This window comes from Galeopterus variegatus, unplaced genomic scaffold, assembly GCF_000696425.1.
Source record: "Galeopterus variegatus unplaced genomic scaffold, G_variegatus-3.0.2 Scaffold3663, whole genome shotgun sequence".
Lineage (NCBI taxonomy): Eukaryota > Metazoa > Chordata > Mammalia > Dermoptera > Cynocephalidae > Galeopterus > Galeopterus variegatus.
Genome location: NW_007729774.1, coordinates 369807 through 389553, shown reverse-complemented (window position 1 = coordinate 389553; position 19747 = coordinate 369807). Strand labels below are relative to the sequence as shown.

The 19747-nt window shown below is 38.6% G+C and overlaps 2 protein-coding genes across 2 annotated transcripts in view; one reads left to right on the top strand and one right to left on the bottom strand.

Moving 5' to 3' along the window:
• Positions 1–16554, bottom strand: part of ANKMY2 (ankyrin repeat and MYND domain containing 2) — a 33730-nt gene extending 17176 nt beyond the window's left edge. Inside the window, exons 1-4 of the mRNA XM_008585676.1 lie at positions 16244–16554; positions 11006–11070; positions 2581–2719; positions 660–758 (exon numbers count right to left, since the gene is read on the bottom strand). Of these exons, the coding sequence (XP_008583898.1) occupies positions 660–758; positions 2581–2719; positions 11006–11070; positions 16244–16310 (370 nt within the window). The 5' untranslated portion in view covers positions 16311–16554. The remainder of the gene's footprint in view (positions 1–659; positions 759–2580; positions 2720–11005; positions 11071–16243) is intronic.
• A 318-nt stretch (positions 16555–16872) lies between these two features.
• The window catches only part of BZW2 (basic leucine zipper and W2 domains 2), a 62685-nt gene continuing 59810 nt past the window's right edge, over positions 16873–19747 (top strand). The window contains exon 1 of the mRNA XM_008585675.1: positions 16873–17027. The gene's annotated coding sequence lies outside the window, so the exon portion shown is untranslated. The remainder of the gene's footprint in view (positions 17028–19747) is intronic.

Genomic DNA, 19747 nt, shown 5'->3' with positions numbered 1-19747 from the left:
ACACAAAATAAATATTTATGGTTGGTGAGTATGATAACGAAGCAGCTGCATAATATTATCAACACTCCTTCCTAAGAAAGAATTACATCACAGTAATGATGCAAGCCTATCATCTCTTTTAATTCTAACAATAACCCTGTAACCATTTTAGTGAGGAAACTGAAGGTCAGAATCATTAAGTGCCTCGCTATTAAGTAAAGACAGAATTTCAACTCAGGATTGTTGACTTCATCACAGTTCATATTCTTAAACACTAGGTCAAATCACTGATGTCATAGAAATAAAATATACTCATTCAAAGCATTTGAGTGTAATTAAAATGGCCCCATCACTCCTTATATCTCGCAAAATAGAAATTCAAAATAGCTATTAATTTTCTACAAGAAGTCATTAGGTGTTTCAATAAGTTAGAGTGGCCTTTGATTTTTATTTATATTTATTTTTAATTTTTGTTTGGTGGCTGGCCTTTAAGGAGATCCGAACCCTTGACCTTGGTGTTATCAGCACCACGTTCTAACCAAGTAAGCTAACCAGCCAGCCCTCAACATTTTGTTTCTGAAAACGTGACAGTATTTGCACTTGGAGAAACAAAGTGGTATTTATTTTAAATAAAAGAAATTTGGGGTATAATCTAATTGAAACCTATAGCAAAAACTCACCCACAAAGGCTGCCATCTGAGCTGCTGTTCTTCCCACAGAGTTGACAACATCTGTCTCTGCACCGGCTTCCAATATTGTCCATGTGATGTCTTTATTACCTAGAGTTAAAAGGGAACATACCTGTTAATACTAAAGAGTGCACAATTTAAACCCCCTCTTCTAAACTATCTGTCCCTTTTTTCCCTTACCTTGGGTTTCTGTTGTGTGGATATTTTTGGGTTTTGCCAAAATATGAATTATAACTACAGTAAAGAGTAAAATGCTAAGAACCTACTTAGAAATTAACCTTATTTTCTGGAAAACAAATCTGGCAATACAAAAATGGTAGAGAGTTGAATATCACTTTTTTTTTTTTTGTCCTTTTTTGAGACCGGCCGCATCGTGCTCAACCAGTGAGCGCACCGGCCATCCCTATGTAGGATCCGAACCCGCGGCGGGAGCACTACTGCGCTCCCAGTGCCGCACTGTCCCGAGTGCGCCATGGGCTCGGCCCGAATATCACTTTTTTAAACAGAATAAAGTACATTTTCTAATGATAATGCTTAGTGTAAAACTAAAACAAACATACAAGATATATCAAAAACAAAGACAGAAGAGATAAAATGAATAGAAGTCTCCCCTTTAGTATCTACTAACCCACTCTATCCCTCAAACCTACAGGTTCTGGAATAACTAATAACCATTAAAGATCTTCCCTTCCAGTCTTTTTTCTATCTAAACATGCACAGTTATTCTATTCACATTTTTTCACTAATGGAATCATTATGGATATTTTTTTGTTATAAAATAAGTTCAATGAATAGCATTTTCCATATATTTTACAAGTTTGAAATATGACTTCTTTAGGAACAGTTCCTGGAAAACACTGCTGGGTCAAAGATTGTGCATATTTAAAATGCATTTTGCCAGGTTGTTATCCAGCAAAGTTAGCCTGAATGCACTTTCCAAAATACAGCAAAGAAGTTCCTGGGCATTGTGACTCTTTCTTAACCTTTGCCAACATAACAAGTGAAAAATGACAATTTATTGTTTAATTTGCAATTCTTTGATTATTGCTGAAAATGTTTTATGTTGATTAGCCAGTTGTATTTCTTTTGTTCTCTGTCCAATTTTCTATTGCAATGTCTTTTTCTAATTGATTTATAAGCACTCTTTATATAACCTTTAAGATACATAGTAAATATTTTCTTTAGTTTTTTATTTGTATTTTATCTCTACTTATGGTATATTCTATATATAAAAATGTTTAAATGTTATGTAATTAAACTAGTCAATGCTGTCCTTTTTGGATTCTATATTTTATATAATGCTTAGAAATGCTTTCATGTTCCAGGATTATAGAAACAGATTACTGCTTTTAAAAGTATGAGATTATTATATTACATATGTATTTTCCTAAAGAACTTCAACAATTACAGATAACTACTTAATTTTAGATAATATTTCTCAGTTGTCTTTATTCAGCAAATAATAAGCAACATGAATAGAGTAAGTTTTTAAATGGATTGTCATATTTAGTACATAAATGCCAGTGAGGCAAATAGACAACTCTATCATAGCAGCTATTTGATTAAGAGAACAAATTTTTATATTACTTTAAAAATGTAAAGACATAGAACATCAAAGAGCTAACTTGAAAGAATAATAGATTCAGCTCTTCAATTCTACCAAAATATATTATCAACATAAAGACTCATTAATTTAAATAAGTAAAGAAACAGATCACCAAATTAATTATGTAACTTATTTCATGCATTATATAGCTTTTCAAAAACCAATTCCCACCATTCCTTTCCATAACACTTGACATTAAAATTACTAAAATAAAAATGTATGTAATTCTTTTATATATATATATACTCATAACAAATTTCTATAGATAACTAATATTAACAAATGGAGTAAATGCTAAAACTTCACCAGAAAGTGCAGCAAACATGAGGGTTGTGTATCCATGTTCGTGTTGATGACAGTTTACATCAGCTCCATGTCGCAAAAGTAGTTTGCACATATCAAGCTTTCCTTTATATGCTGCATGCATTAGAGGAGTCATTCCATTCTTTAATAGAAAGAACAAAATGTATTAATTTTACTTATTTACCTTTTCCTCACCTATGAACAATTCCTGTAATTAAATTAAAATCATAAAATAAACATGAATTAATAAAATCATCTTTGTAATCTGTAACATATTTTTATATTCACTTCCTCATTGGGATCTTCTAAACTTCTGACAAAAAGAGTTGGTTTTGTGATTGTAACAGAGGACCCTGAACAATACTAAGGTAGACACAGGCTAAACCCCCTCTGCGTGAGAAACCATTGACCTTCTCATAGAAACGGAACTATATATAACAGACTACCCCCACCCCCGTGTGAGAAACCATTGCACAGAAACAAATCATACACAATGAAAATTTTATACCTGATTGCTTTAACTGCTCACTTTTGGTTTCTGTGACCTAGCTTGCTTTGTGCACCTGAACAAACCCGTGTTCCAAGGGGATGTGGGTTTTGCCTTTATAAACTCCAGCAGACCAAGGCTAGCTGCTGTTCTCCCCAAATACCTAGGGGAGGCAGTTGCCCACTGACTAATAAAGACTCTGTTAAAATTCTTAATTAAGTGTTTGGTTCCTTTCTTGGGTGACAACCTCACAACATTATCTGAGGTTTTTTTACAGATTAGCAAAAAGATTCAGAGAGGACTTGCTTAACCTCATGTGACTAGTAAATGGTTGGAGCAGGGATCAGAACCCAGATTTTCAAGGGTTCTCATCTCTAGCAAATACATTTAACTCCTGGGGAAACAAACAAACAGATACAAATACATTTTTTTAAAAACCCAAAAACAAAAACCTGAAGAAAAACCTAGAAACAAATAGAATGCCTGTCAAGTAGAAAGTTGAATAAAGTATAGTACATCCACACACAAGGGATATTACAAAGCTATTAAATGAATGAATTCATCTGTATCCATTGAATTGAAAACACTTTCATGAATAACTGTCAATGAGAAAAACTATGTGCAGGAAATGTATATTATAGTGGTATTGTTTTTTTAAAACAATGATCCCCCAAATCACAGATATATTTTGATCATATATATGATTTGATCATGCATATGGAGACATGGCTGGTAATATTCATACTTTCAATATGAATATACATATTCAATGTTTGGTCTTCATAAGTTTTGTGCATATCCAATGAAACATTCAACCTCACATGTACTGGGGTCTAATACTATTTGGTGAATAAATGAATGAGTTATTCTTGGAAGTGAATTTTCTTGGTAACTGAGGCTAAATTCTGTAAGTGCTGGAATGTCAATGTTGTTCTGTATAAAAACCTCTCTAAAACATGTAATACCTTACTTTATCAAAGCTTAGAATACCAAGATAATCTGAAGTGTTCTTGATGATTACAGACTCTCATTATGAATATAAGCCATCATATTGTTCGCATAGTATGATACTATTCTTGGAAGGTTGCTGACATGAGAATCAAAGAGGGGCTGGGACCCAGTTACCTACAAGAGGCAACTCAATGGGAATAATCAACTATTCTTGGAAATAAAGAATGAAAAAATTATAAGGAGACTATGACTTTAAGACTCTCTTAGTTGGGTGTTTCTACAGGGATGGAATATTTATATGTTGGAAGGACATGAATCTCATTGTACAGAGGTAGCCAGTGGAGTGCTTTAAAGGGCCAGGAATGAACGACAGGGTCATTAGCTTCTGAATGAGGCACAAATGTATTGAGAGCATGACTAGGGTGACAGCCCCTCAGGGATGATATGGCCTGTACATGAAAGGCTAGTTTGTAGCCTGGGGAAAGGAAGGACACAAGAACTCTCAGAAGGGCCACCACAAAGCAGGAAACAGCTATTTATTTTACAAATTTTTAGGACCCTGACTTCAGCCAGGGAGTTCAGAGTTTTCTGTTCATCCAGAACAGGTGGGTAGCAATCCCTTCCTACAACTAGTGGTTAGCTACCTCTGAGAAAGAACAATCCCGAGACTGCGGAACTGTCCTATAGTTTAAAAAAAAAAAAATGCTTTCAACACAATATCATAATCTGCTTAAGAGCAAAGGAAATGTACAAAGCTTTTGGATCTTACATTGCAAACTGTCCTCATTTTCTTGTCTGTTTGTGTTTAAACTGTCACCTGTGTTAATCACATCTGCTCATTTACCTGTTTGTCCCCCTCTGTTTCCTATTACTCCTTTTCTTTAAATTAAAAGTTTTATGTCTTCTCTTTTTTCTCTCATTCTTTCTTTTTTACCAGCTGTCACCTTAGCAGGAATTGGTTTGTTGAGCTAACCAATGAGAGTCCTTCTTTCCAAAAAGGTAAAGAGCTACTATCCCAATCATATCATCTGCTGTGTAATCTCCGAACCTGCTGTTTTTGTCACACTTACAATGCAGTGCCTATTTTTCCCATATCAAATTTCAGTGCTGTTCTGGGTGATGTTGGGTATTAGAAACCAAACGGTGGTAAATGACAAATTTATACTAGCTTTTCAAGAATTAAATATCACAAATATTTCCTTATTTCTTAGTACAGCTTTGTGTTATAAGAATTTAGAACAATGCAAAGGAAATTATAAGTTTTAAGGGCAATGATTACTATGCAATATCTTGGTTTGGGTACTACCTATTATTATGAAAATATTTCAATGGGCAAAGAAAAAAGGAATTGATATTAATAAATTTTGATGTTCCATAGAGATATAAAGCCACCATACTATACATTTTCTAGTCATTCTAGTATTTTATAGTACTTCAGTATAAATATCAAGAAAGAAATATTTTTTAAAAATATTACTAATCTACAAGTAGAAGAGAATATTCCTATGTTTAAAATAAATTAAGTTCAATTTTAAATGTTATGTTTCAGTTATAAGCATGAAACAACAGTTTCAGACAAAAAAAACTAAAATATCAAATGTCCATCTCTGTTCAAATTAGGAAGGTAGTGATAAGGTTTCATAAACTGTTATCATAGTGTTATACATAATTCATCAATTCTAAGAAGCACGTCATTTTCATATTCAAACATCCCTGAAATTGAGTTTCAGGTTACAAGTACTAGAATTTACAAATCACCATCAGTTTCCACCCCCCTTATTTTTAACATCTCTAAAATCTAGATGAGTCTTTTTATCTGTGGCATCTTAGAGTCAATGAAATGCAAAAGCTGAAATTCTCACCTCTTTGTCATTTCCCAAAGACAACCTTGGAAGAAGTCTGCTTAATTGAATTGGATGAAAAATGAGTTTCTACAGTATTTTAGATACAATGACCTTAAAAATAATTAAAGTTTCTCTCCCACAATTCTTAAATTTACCAATATAGGCTGCTATGTTACAATTCTATTTCATTCAATAGGGCATTCACTCATTCAGCAAATATTTATTGAGTGCCTAATATATATCAAACACAAATCTATACATTGTAGGTATCAATAAACAAATTAAATGCCTTTACAGTCTAAGTCCCTGGCACTTTAATTTTCATAGGGGTGACAAGGCACATGTTGATACAAGCGCTAGAGGAAAATAACAGAGTAAGGAGAGAGGCAGTGTGAGAAGTAAAGAGAAGATGATTTTAAAAAGGACATCCAAAGAGTGTCCCTCTGAGAAGGTGGCATTTGAACAGAGCCATGAAGGGAGTTAGGGAACAAGAGAGGCAACTATCTAGAGGAAGAATGTTCCAGGTAAAGGAAATGCAGTGCTTGACTCTTTAGGAGACAGAAGCATCTGTGCTGTGTTCATGTATGTCCAAGAGGCCGAGCCTGTCTGCAGCCCACTTGCAGAATCTCCAGGAACACTCAAGTAGTCTCCTTGTCTTGATCCTGGTTCTTCTAATGTTTTAACATGAAGTATGATGCCAGTGTTTGTGGAAGGTTTCTGTAAATCTCTTAAGTTACAGAAGAGTCATTCTATCCTAATTTGTTAAGAGTTTTTACCATAAATGGTTGTTAAATTTTATCAAATACATTATAGAATCTGTTGAGATGATCATATTTGTTTCTCTTTTATTCTGTAATGGAATCACATTGAATGGTTTTTCTAAAACTGAACCATCCTAGCATACCTGGAAAAATCTTACTTGGTTATAATATCTTATAATGCTTTGGATATATTGCTGGATCAACTTGCTCACATTTTATTTAATATTGAAAACACAATGATAAAAACTGCAAAATTTCTTCTGAATATTGCTCTGACCACCTAATGCAGCTTTTGATAAATAGCAGCTTTTGGGAAACATTGTATTTTCAGTTTTAGACAGGAAGTAATTTCTATTTCTATTTATTTGCTAACCTAAGAATTATTTAGAGTTAAAAAACCAAATTCCTAGATATATATTTCTTATTTGGACTATATTTTTGTTTATTTTTGAAGGTATCATATTGCATTTGGTGAGCTTTTTTGTATTCAGCTAAAATTTCCTTTATAAAATACATAATACATGGATTAATTTTATCAATGACCCATGCAAAAAAAAGGAGATGTACTATTTTTTTCTGTCGAATATTCAGTCCATAGACTGTTAATTAGGTTATGCACGTTTTCTGTTCTCTGAATTACTTTTCTCCTATTTAATCTGTTGGTTTCTGAAAGGTGCTATTATAGTTTTACACATTTCTCTTTTGGGCACTTTTTTTTTTATGAACCTCAAAGCTTATAAAGCTGATTAGCTTATAAGTGAAAGCTTAAGGCTGGTATGTTCTTGGTGGATTGTTAACTTAATGTATAAGAAAAATTGTTCATATATTAATATTTTTTTGCTTTAAACTTTATTTTGTCTAATATTAATTTTGCTACCTCTGTGTGGGTAAGTGGTTAACAAAGCCTGTTCCCCTTCTGCAAGAGAAACTGAAGTTCAGTTAACTTTCTGGGACTAGAACTGTGCTGTGTAATATAAGAGCCATTAGCCACATGTGACTATTTAAATTCAACATTTAATTAAAATTAAATAAAATTAGAAACTTGTACTTCCAGCCAAGATAAAGTTATAGAAACTAGAGTTAACCTTCTTCCTAGAACAATAACAAAAAGCCAGACAAAATATTTGAAATAATTTGCAAGACACTGTCTGTCAGGCAAAGAAGAACAGTAATCCCACAGAGATGGAAAGCAATTGAATTGAGATCTACCAGTGCCTGTTTACCACGTTAAGAGAATTCCCACTTACAGTATAGGCAGGAGTACATCAGATTGAGCCTGGCAGACTGTCTGTATTGAGGAGATAGGACTGAGCATCCAGGGACAATGCTATGAGTCAGATGTGTCCTCCAAAAGTTCATGTATTAAAACTTGACCACCCATGTTACAGTATTAAGAGGATGGAAAATCCAATTATGGGATTTGAAAATTGGGGCTGTTAAGAGGTGATTAGATTGTGAAGACTGTGCCCTTGTGAATGGATTGATCCATTCACGGAATAATGGACATGGTTCTGATGGCTTTATAAAAAGTGTGAATAAGAAAGTTCTCTCTTGCTCAGTGCACTCCTACCATGTGACACCCTGGTCACCACAAACCCTGTAGAGATCCCACTAAGAAGAAGACCCTCATCAGATGTGTTCCCTGGACCTTGGACTTCCCANACCAAATTCCTAGATATATATTTCTTATTTGGACTATATTTTTGTTTATTTTTGAAGGTATTATATTGCATTTGGTGAGCTTTTTTGTATTCAGCTAAAATTTCCTTTATAAAATACATAATACATGGATTAATTTTATCAATGATACATGCAAAAAAAAGGAGATGTACTATTTTTTTCTGTCGAATATTCAGTCCATAGACTGTTAATTAGGTTATGCACGTTTTCTGTTCTCTGAATTACTTTTCTCCTATTTAATCTGTTGGTTTCTGAAAGGTGCTATTATAGTTTTACACATTTCTCTTTTGGGCACTTTTTTTTTTATGAACCTCAAAGCTTATAAAGCTGATAAGCTTATAAGTGAAAGCTTAAGGCTGGTATGTTCTTGGTGGATTGTTAACTTAATGTATAAGAAAAATTGTTCATATATTAATATTTTTTTGCTTTAAACTTTATTTTGTCTAATATTAATTTTGCTACCTCTGTGTGGGTAAGTGGTTAACAAAGCCTGTTCCCCTTCTGCAAGAGAAACTGAAGTTCAGTTAACTTTCTGGGACTAGAACTGTGCTGTGTAATATAAGAGCCATTAGCCACATGTGACTATTTAAATTCAACATTTAATTAAAATTAAATAAAATTAGAAACTTGTACTTCCAGCCAAGATAAAGTTATAGAAACTAGAGTTAACCTTCTTCCTAGAACAATAACAAAAAGCCAGACAAAATATTTGAAATAATTTGCAAGACACTGTCTGTCAGGCAAAGAAGAACAGTAATCCCACAGAGATGGAAAGCAATTGAATTGAGATCTACCAGTGCCTGTTTACCACGTTAAGAGAATTCCCACTTATAGTATAGGCAGGAGTACATCAGATTGAGCCTGGCAGACTGTCTGTATTGAGGAGATAGGACTGAGCATCCAATGGTTCTGATGGCTTTATAAAAAGTGTGAATAAGAAAGTTCTCTCTTGCTCAGTGCACTCCTACCATGTGACACCCTGGTCACCACAAACCCTGTAGAGATCCCACTAAGAAGAAGACCCTCATCAGATGTGTTCCCTGGACCTTGGACTTCCCAGCCTCCAAACTGTAAGAAATAAATTTCATTTCCTTATAAATGACCCAGTTTCAGGTACTCTGTTATAAGCAACAGAAAAGGACTAATACAGACACTAAGATGGCTCAAGTTTCTAGGTCAAAATAACAGAGAGAAGAGAGTTGCACAGAAAGAGAATTCTATATATCTGAGGAAGGTTCCCCTAGAGGATTCAGCTGAATACTGATAAGCACACACATGTGAGGAAACTATCCAAGTCTGGGATAAAAACTAACTGAGAGCAGTAGGGAAGGAGTGCCCAGTGCTCACACAGGGCAAGGAAGAGTGCCTGTTTTTACCAGCCAGGTTAAAAAACCTCAAGCACCAGGGAGCATTGCATAGAAGAAAGGGAAGTGTCTCGCTTCAGCAATGGGGGAAAAATTCCTTTACTAAGCATTATGCTGCTCCCAACTAGCAAATGGTGAGAACTAGAACTGAGAGAATCAAACTGTCTCCACGTAGCTGTGTTCATTAAAAAAAAAAAAAAAAAAGCTCAGGAATATTTATCAGAATACAAAAGCATACAACACCCAACAAGGTAAAATCCACAATGTCTGGCACCCAATAAAAAATAACCAGACATGCAAAGAAGCAAGAAAATGCAACCATAATGAAGAGATAAATCACTCAAAAGAAGTAAAGGCATATGTTCATACCAAGATTTGTAAATAAATGTTCATAGCAGTTTTGTTTGTAATAGCCCCCAAACTGTAAACAACCCAAAACTCCACTGGCTGTTCAACGGATTAAAAAAAACTATGATACACACATACAATGAAAACTACTCAGCAATATAAAGGAATGACATATGCTACAACATGGATAAATTCCTACCTATGCTAGACAGTAAAAGAAGCTAGACAAAAAAAAAAAAAATACATAATGTATGATTTCATTTATATAAAATTCTTGGAATTGCAAACTAATGTATTGTGACTAAAAGTAAATTAGTGGTTTTCTGCAGGAGATGGGGTGGGAAAGGGCAAGAAGGAGGAATTACAAAGGGGTATGAAGAAACTTTTGAGGTAATGTACATCTTCATTATCTTGAAGGCAGCAATAGTTACACAGGTATATACCTGTGTCAAAACTTAAATTTTACACTTTAAATCTGTACAGTTTATTGTATGTTAATTATATATCAATACAGCTGTTTAAAAAATTAAAGAAAACTAAAAATCCAGTTCCTCAAACTTTCCACATTTGAAGTGTTTAATGGCCACACACAGCTAACAGCTACCATTTTAAACAGATCAGATGTTACCATCATTTCAAAAAGTTATTTTAGATAACTAGAAAGTTGAGTTTAGTTTCAGTTAACTTTCCCTAGAAATGGAAATGTTGGATCAAAGAATATGCACACTTAAAATTAGGACATATTCCAAAATTTTCTACATATTGTTATGCCAATTTAAAAAAAGCCCATGTTTCCCATACAATGAGAAATTATATGCTTTTGGTTTAATTTATATTTATTTGATTGCTAATAAGATTAAACATGTTTCTACATGGTTATTTATCTTTTGTGAACTTGAGCACAAGCGCTAGAAACAACGTTTATTAACAGATTTTATATATTATTCATTCTCACAGGAAGTAAAACACTTTATTAAATTTGTTTTATTTTACCTCATCCAAACAGTTGACATGAACATTCTTGCTAGATAACAGTGTTCCAGCCTCTTGGACAGTACCTTAAAAAAAAAGATGAAAAGTAAGGTTATTGATCTCTAGAACAGAAAAAAATCTAATATCAAGGAGGTAAACTTTAAAAGGTTATCTGTGAAACTAAAACTAGTCAGGTTAGGTTGCTAAGAAATAAAGCACCCAATCACATACTAATTATTTCACAAAGTAATGGTCCAGATAAGTAGATTTATAGAAACTAAAATAGTTCTATCTCATTTTTCCTTTCAATGATCTTAAAGTATATTAATTTGGCCACATTTTCCTTTCATCAGTAATACAATAACCATAAAGCTTAAGACCTAATACTGAAATAAATCTTAAAGGGCATCTAATCCAAATCACCATCTCAATTTTAAATTCCAATCAATGTAACACTTACAATTCAAAATGCTGTGTCTTGGGAATTGATGGATATTTATAATAGAATGCTTGGTTTGAAAATGCATAGATGAAACATATCTTTAAAGCTTGGTACTATATAAAAGTGCCCTGTGATCAGTATTCAGACCACCATGCTGAAAGTAATCTAAAGTCATGTAAACTTGAGGGTTACTCCTCTGTAAATTTCAAAGTAAGCTATAATTGAACCACAACTGTCAGGTTTTTCCAGTTTTCTGTAAGGCATAATGACAGAAGCAAGTTAGTTGCAGGAGACAATGTTGCTATTATCATCATTAATACAAGCTAGCCACATGTCTGCCAAGAAATTTCTGGTTTGGCTGGGAAGAGAACAATGAAATTGAATGTTCTCAAGGAGAAAGGATGAGTTAAGACTCTCTTTTAAAAGAATAGGAGCATCCCCCAACCAGGTTATTTCTTTCCTTTAAATTTAGAATTACGGTGTGAGAATGTGCTATTTACTGTGAGTCTTCCAGAGTTAAAGGTAGAATGCAGAATAAAGATTAGCATGCTTTATTATACATACACGTCAAAAAATAAAATAAAATGAATAAATAAATAATCAGCATGCTTCTTTCTCCCCAATCTGCTTCTCAGGTAAGTCACCTGGGTGCCCCTCACTGACACAGAAGAAACAGAGAAATGTCTCCTAGACAGACAGAGAGAAATAGCTCTGTTGGGAAAATGTCAAATGAATGATCTACATGTCTCTGGAGTATGACAGCAGCTATTTTTGTAACTAGCACATTTTTTCTGAACCTGTCCTCCATCCGAAGGCAATTGGTATCACTGGCTGAATGGTTTTAAAACAAGGGGAAAGCTTTAGAGTATGTAAGCATGCTCTACATGAAACCTTATCCTTACCTTCTCATCAGAGAATTTCTCCAACATCTTTAGAGAAGAATTAAAAAAGAGCAAAAACTCCTGCACCCCTTTTTTCTTTTGAGGAAGGTGATTTAGCTGAATCTCATTCTCCACCAATAACTAACTGAAGTTATTTTGTATCTGGCCAGGAGATGTTTATTTATTAAAGGGAGAATACCATAGGGATTGTGAGCATGTCCAAGCCTGCTGCATTTTAAGAGGAGGATGGGGATTACAATCATAAACATTTGGCTCTCATTAGAGAACAGGCTGATAATTCTTTAAAATGTTTACCCAATGGCCAACAATCTAAGTTAATCTGTTCTGTCGGAGCAACTTCAAAACAAAAAAAGACGAGGCATGCAGGAAAAACCAAACTGTTTTCTCCTACTAATCCCTACTATGGGGATTTTTCCCTACATACCAAAAAATTCTCCAGCAGACACTAAAGCAGTGTCCTAACTTTACCTCAATCCTGACACTATCTACCTGCAGTTGGAATCAGATTCCACAGGTTAAAGGTTAAGTCCCACCAGACTGCTCCCACTGCAGATGCCAGTCGTAAGCCCCAGGTTGTAAGCCCTGTGTTTCTGACCTACCAGTTATAAATCAGGGTTCCATGACCCACTCCTCAAGTTTGATAATTTTCTGGGACAGCTTATAGAACTTTACTTACATTTACCTATCAATTGTAAGGTATATTACAAAGCATACTGATGAACAGCCAGATGGAAGAGATGCATAGGGCAAGGTATAGAGGGTGCAGAGCTTCCATGCCCTCTCTGGGCCCTCCACCCTCCAGGAACTTCTACCTGTTCAGCAATCTGGGAGCTCTCTGAACCCTGTAGCTCAGAAATATTTATGGAGGCTTCATCACATGGGCGTGATCAATTATTAACTCAATCTTCCAGCCCCTCTCCTCTGTCTGGAGAATGGGGGGTGGAGAGGGGAGTGGAGCTGAAAGTGTCAAGCTTCTAGTCTTGGCTTTGTCTTTCTGGTGATTACAACAAAAGACACACTTAGCACCAGTATTGCTCAGGAGATTAACCATGTGTTTTAGGAGCTGACACAGAGGTTAATGTCATGGTTAATCTCCTGAGCAATAGTGGTGCTAGGTGTATCCACTATATCACACGTGCACACACAAATGCACACTCATGCCACTCAATGGGTTAAGGTTAGCTGTAGTAGACTGAATTATGTCCTGCCAAAACTCCCTGAAGCTTGAATAGTGCCCCCTAAGTTTTACATACACAAATGCACACTCATGCCACTCAATGGGTTAAGGTTAGCTGTAGTAGACTGAATTATGTCCCGCCAAAACTCCCTGAAGCTTGAATAGTGCCCCCTAAGTTTTACATATTAGAAACTTAGCCCCCACTGTGACTGTTAAAGAGTGTCGGAAATCCTATTACGGTAATTGAAAAATGGAGCCTTAAAGAGGTGATTGGATTATAGGACCGTACAGTAGTGAATGGATTAAAAATGGTGGTCAGGGACGTGGTTCTGAGGGCTTTCAAAGAGGAGAGTCTGTCTTTTAGTGAATGGATTAAAAATGGTGGTCAGGGACGTGGTTCTGAGGGCTTTCAAAGAGGAGAGTAGTCTGTCTTTCTCTCTCTCTGAGGAGAGTCTGTCTTTCTCTCTCTGCTTCTACCATATTGCGATGTGAGACCTCTGGGTCACTATCACCACCCCAGATGGACTTTGGACTTTGGACTTCTCAGTCTCATAAACTGTAAGCAAATAAACTGCATTTTCTTTATAAATCACCCAGTTCCATTTATTCTGTTATAGCAACACAATACGGACTAATATATTAGCCTTTCAAAATGCAGAAGCCAGAATGAGAAAAATTATCTGACAGAGTTTGGCCTTGTAGAGAACGAAAACAGATTTGGGAAAATAGATGAGCAAAATACCCTAAGAGGAAAAACTTATGATGTTTGGTGTTCCTAATTCAATGACATTAGTAGGACACTACATAAAATAATTCCTAGCTCATCAAGATTAAATGCATGAACACATGTAAAGTGCTTAGAATTATGCCTGGCTCGTAATAACATACGGTAAATGTTGGCTATAGTTATTTTCTTATATTTCCCATTACTTTTCTTTGAGAGTGCCATGATGTCCCACAGACATTGACAAGAATGCATCACCTCCTAAGTCCATCTCAGTGCTTTTCCATGGGCCTGGGCCAATTAAAGTGACAAAACACGGAGTCTGTACACTCATGCAACTTGATGCACGATGTGGGCCCAGAAATATAACAGCACTAACCAGAATAAATGCACGTTAATCGCATTATGTAATCTTCAGAACAAAAACTGGTGAGCATCTGAGAATACATATATAATCTCCAAGAACTCCCCTCTCCCCTTTCAGTGCCCCAATTTATAAAACTCCTCCCTGGTTTTCGCTTTAAAGAGAAATGTGTTAACTCTGGCCTGATCAAAATCAGAATTTTCATCCCTGGTGGATTCCGAGTCATCCTTTGTCTAGTTTTTACACAGCACAGTAAGTGGCACGCACACAGCTGGGACTCACATGTGTGCTAAATTGAATCTCAGAGTCACCAAAGGCAGGGAGAAATTACCCGGAGACAGGTAGACAGAAAGACTGCAGTGGCAAATAGGGCAGCAAGAACCATGCAGTACAAACAATTAAAACAACCCAAAGCCCCACGATCTCAGGCAAAGAACACTTATCATAATAAATATAGCTGTGACTAACGTAGAATTGTTGAGATCAGATGGGGTGGGCTCAGCTCACCAGTACCTGTTGAGTTCAAGCCCGAATTCTTTTCTCCTTTACATTCAGATTCTACCTGTCGTTATGAAGAATAAATTTGCCTTATTCTAGGAAATTCCGGGTTTGATCCTGGCTACTTAGACAGAAAGAAGGCTGGAAACTGGGAAGCCTTAGGCTGCAATGACTGGCGCCTCTGCCATTCGAGGGTAGACGTGGCTATCCAATTCTCGAGCTTAGAACCACCACAGTAATTGTGCTCGCAGTCCCACGCATCTCCATCCCCGCGCCGTGACGGTGCAGAAGCATGCAGTCACGCTGTCACCTGCCAGGTAACGGGACTCGGCAGGGGACTCCTCCGGGACGTCCAATCGGGGCCTGCGGGGAAAACATGGCTTCTGGCTCGTCCCCGGGGCTCCCTCCCTACGATCCCGCGCAGCGGAAGTGGGACATACTGGAAGAGTGGAAGGGAAAGCGCGGAGGAGCGCGATCACAACACTGCTGCGGTGCAACGTGGGACGAGAGTGGGTGCACACGCCTTGCCAATTCTCTCGCCTCTCTGCGGGTTCCTGCAGCGGCCAGGGGCTTCTGGAAGGAAGCCAGAGAAACCCTGGGTGTGGAAGCCTCAAAGCGGCAAATTACAGCCCTAGCTCTGTGCCCTTTGCAAGAATCCCTCATGCTAAGAGCTCCCTCCACCGCCAAGCAGACGCGGGGACCAGCAAGGGATCCAGATCTTTCGGCCTCCGGAAGTCGAAAGGGCCCTTTAGACACCCGCCTAAGAACCTGAAACTACCAGGCCACTGTCGCCAAGACGGACCATGGTCAAAATCACCTGAGGAGTTTTGAAGACTGCACACAGCGGGACCCACACCCTGGGTCCGCTCATTACAATGTGAGATGGGGAGTGGAAATGTGCGCGTTTCCAAGAGCTGACTTAGAGGACAAGCCTCAGTAACCTCCGCTCTGGTCCCGGCAGTGCTTCTCCTTCCCCACCTCCCCGCCCCCGCAACCCGTCCCAGACCAAAAGGAGAAACGCTTTTGCACTGTCCGAGGCTGCCAACCTCGCAGAACCGCAACCAAAGGTCAGCCAGGCCAGGGTTGCCCCCCGGGCTCCGCCACGCCCCTCGGCAGGCTGGCGGCGCCTCCGTCGTAGCCCAGCACCCATACCTTTCCCGATGACTTCCAGGAGCTCCTTCTCCTCCTGGGTCAGCTCGCCTTTTTTTATGTGAACCATTGCTTGCGCCAGCTTGAATGTTATTGTTTCTTTGGAAGTATTTAAAAAGCAACGATGTGTCCGTATTAGGAATGTCAGCTGCAATGAGGCAGCTGGAGACCAGGACACAGAGTAGCCAACCGCGGAAGCAAGCGCTCGACTTCTCTCCTCCCTCCTGCAGGCTGGCTGGCAGGCAGCTGGCGAGCTCGGGCGAGCGGGGCCCGCGGCCTCGGCAGGCTCAGCTGCAGCCCCCGCCCCCCGCGCTTCATTGGCCCGGCCGAGAGGAGGAGCTGCAGAAGGCGGAAGCGAGAGACTCCAATTGGAGCAGCCTGGGGGGGGAAAACCAAATATAGAAAACTGGAGGGGTAAATTAAGTTCCTCTTACACGTTTCCCACCCCATCCTGTCCTGTTCAGATATCTGGGGACACGCACTATTTACAGTTCTCTATCTTGCAGTTCTGTGTCCGGCAATAACTTCTTGCTGCATGGAGAGGCCCCCGGGCTCTCCCTTCTCCCCCCACCATGTCCCCGAGAGTGGCGCACTCCGGACGGGGGGGCGGGCTGGGAGGCGGGGGCGGTGCGGGAGGCGGGGCTGTGCCAGGTTCGGTGTGTCTATGTCAATGTGTCTGTCCTTCACTCCTCCATTGTCTGCCGCCTCCGCTGCTGCCGCTGCCGCTGCCGCCGCAGGAATCGCCGCAGCCCCCAGCCTTGCGCGTCGTCGCTACCTCCTCGGACAGGTGAGAAGCAGCCTAGGTGGGGCAGGGGGAGTCGGGAGGTCTGCGCGAGCCGCTACCGCCGCCCCGCCGGGGACTTGCACCCGCGCGGGAGCTGGAAGAGAGGAAGCATGTGCCTGCTGGGGCGGCTTCTTGCCTCTCGGCGGAGAAGCCCTCGCTGCACCCCATCATCCCTACATATAGTGTATCAGTGCCCCGGGACGAAGACCCCCGACGGGCCACGTTTGGCCGCCCGGGGAGACCAGGACCGCGAGCGGGCGGGGCCGGCCATGCGGTGGGAAGTGGCGGCTGCACATGGTCTCGTGCGTGGCACCGCCAGATGCGGCTCCCAGGGGCTGGGGCTTTGGGCTGGGGCTGGGGAGGAGAACTCCCCGTTACGAGCGAGGTGAGCGCATGATGAGAACGGACTCTGAAGAAGATAGTTTTCTTTTAGCAAGCCTCGCCCTCCTCACTACTTGTCAAATCCTCTCTAGCCCCTGTAGAGGCTGTAGAAGAAAACCGGACCTGATCGCCCTGTGGTGCCCGTTAAGGATATTTGGAAGCAATTTACACTTGCACTAATACTTCGTTTATGAGAAACAGCCTGGCGGAGGGGGAGGGAAGGGCCTCTCTGCCAGAGTTCCCAGTCTCTTTGTAACTCAGATCTTGAGATTTATGGAAACAGGCAGAGGAGGGTGGAGAGGGCGGAGATTAAATTGGTGTTGCAGTCTATATATAGCCTTAGATTAGCTTCTTAATCCAATCTTCATTCAACTGTATTATGTAGCCTTGAGCTTCAACCATAGGTAGAAAGGGGGTAAATTCAAGCGTGTACCCTCCTGTGGATCAGAAACAAGACTTGCTTGCTAAAATTTAAGTCAGTCATTCCTCCAGGGTGCACATATTTACAGCATCAATGAATGTTTCTTTAGAAATTAGTGTTTACGTTTCACTGTTGTTTCTCTACAGACTAGTATTGATGCTTCTCTCAAGACCCATCTGTGTCAAGGAAAATATTTGAATAATTATGTAGATGGTTTTTGTTAAGCGTCCCTAGAATCACTCTTTCTTCCCACAGTGCCATATATAAAGTGAAATGCGTTTTCCTCTGGTCTTATGCCTTCATTTTGCTTGAAGCATTCGCTAACACTTCTGAAGTCCAGGGAAGATGTTCATCATTATTTCCTGTCTTGAACAAAAATCTTCCCTAAACTCCAGCTGTTGTTCTCCGCCACCTACCCCAACCCCCCGCTCCAAGCTTCAGCTTTAGAGGCTGGGGCAGATCTTAGCCGGAAGAACATCTCACATGAATATGGTTTGGAATTATTCATCTCAATGTATAACAAAGAAACTTTTGTTTGATGATGCTTTAATAATGATGTTGCTGTTCAGACAAAGTAGAAAGGCTTTTGAGACTGACCAATCTTTTGTAACACTTAGAATGCTGTTACTGCCACAGTTACAATTCCTTATAACGTGGTATCCTGCAGAAAGAACCCATAAACCTAAGTAACCTCTCAGAACATGTGTCTTAACGTCTTACCAGCGGATGCACAGACAAAAGTGGGTATTTCATTGCAACTATTTCCATCTCTTGTGCCAGATCTGGGCCATGGTTACTTGAAGGTCACACCTGCTTGTCTCACAGGGGTTGGCAGTTTCTCGAGGATAGCAACTTATTATCTATTTTCTTGGTGCTTTTATGACACCTGGTTGGTGTTTAGTCCTCTGAATACATGACTTCGGTAAATTTAGAGCCAATGACATTTAAAGACAAAGAAAAACTAACATTTACCTAGAGATGCACATAAATCACATGTCCAGTTTAAATTTCTAGAAACAGATGCATAATGGAAAGTGTTTGTCAGATGGATTACATTTATAGTTTTATAGAGGGTAAATATTTAAAGTAGTAATAATATTAGATAATGATCATATTAAAATGTGTTCTCATCAAAGAAGTTATATGGATAATAAAATAACTAATACATATTAAGTGTTTAGTCTGTTAACAGATATTCTACCAGATGCTTTGCATCAGATAATTTTAATCATTGTTATAACAATCCAGGAATTAGCTATTATTATGCTCATTTCTGTAAGTAAGAGGACAGAAACCGAGGGAAGTTAATTTATTTGCACAGATCCCACAGTTAGGAAGTGTCTGATCCAGAACTGGAGTTATAACAATCCAGGAATTAGCTATTATTATGCTCATTTCTGTAAGTAAGAGGACAGAAACCAAGGGAAGTTAATTTATTTGCACAGATCCCACAGTTAGGAAGTGTCTGATCCAGAACTGGAACCTAGATTTGTTGATATGTCCCTAAAACCTTTTCTCTTTTCACTATTCTCTGCCTATTATTACTGCCTGGCAGTAAGAGGGAAATTATATGTTCTTTTGACTAGCTAGTAGATATTACATCCATGTGGTTTAGCATGCCAAAGGTGCATATGTCTCCCTCCCTGGTCCCTTCTCCATGCCCCACAACTGGTGGTATCTATTTTTTTCATATCCTTCCTGAGAGAGCGTATGTGTTTATAGCTTGTATGTGTGCATGTATTTCCACTATTTATTTTTTTTACAGAAATGGGAGCACACTAATACTGTTGTGTAATAGAATTTATATGATGCTCTTTTCTGTTTCTTTCTTCACCTTTTAAAAAATAATAATTTCCGAAATGTCTGAAGTGTTCTTATATGTGTCTTCCTGTCTTTTTTTCTTTTTTCTTTTTTTTTTTTT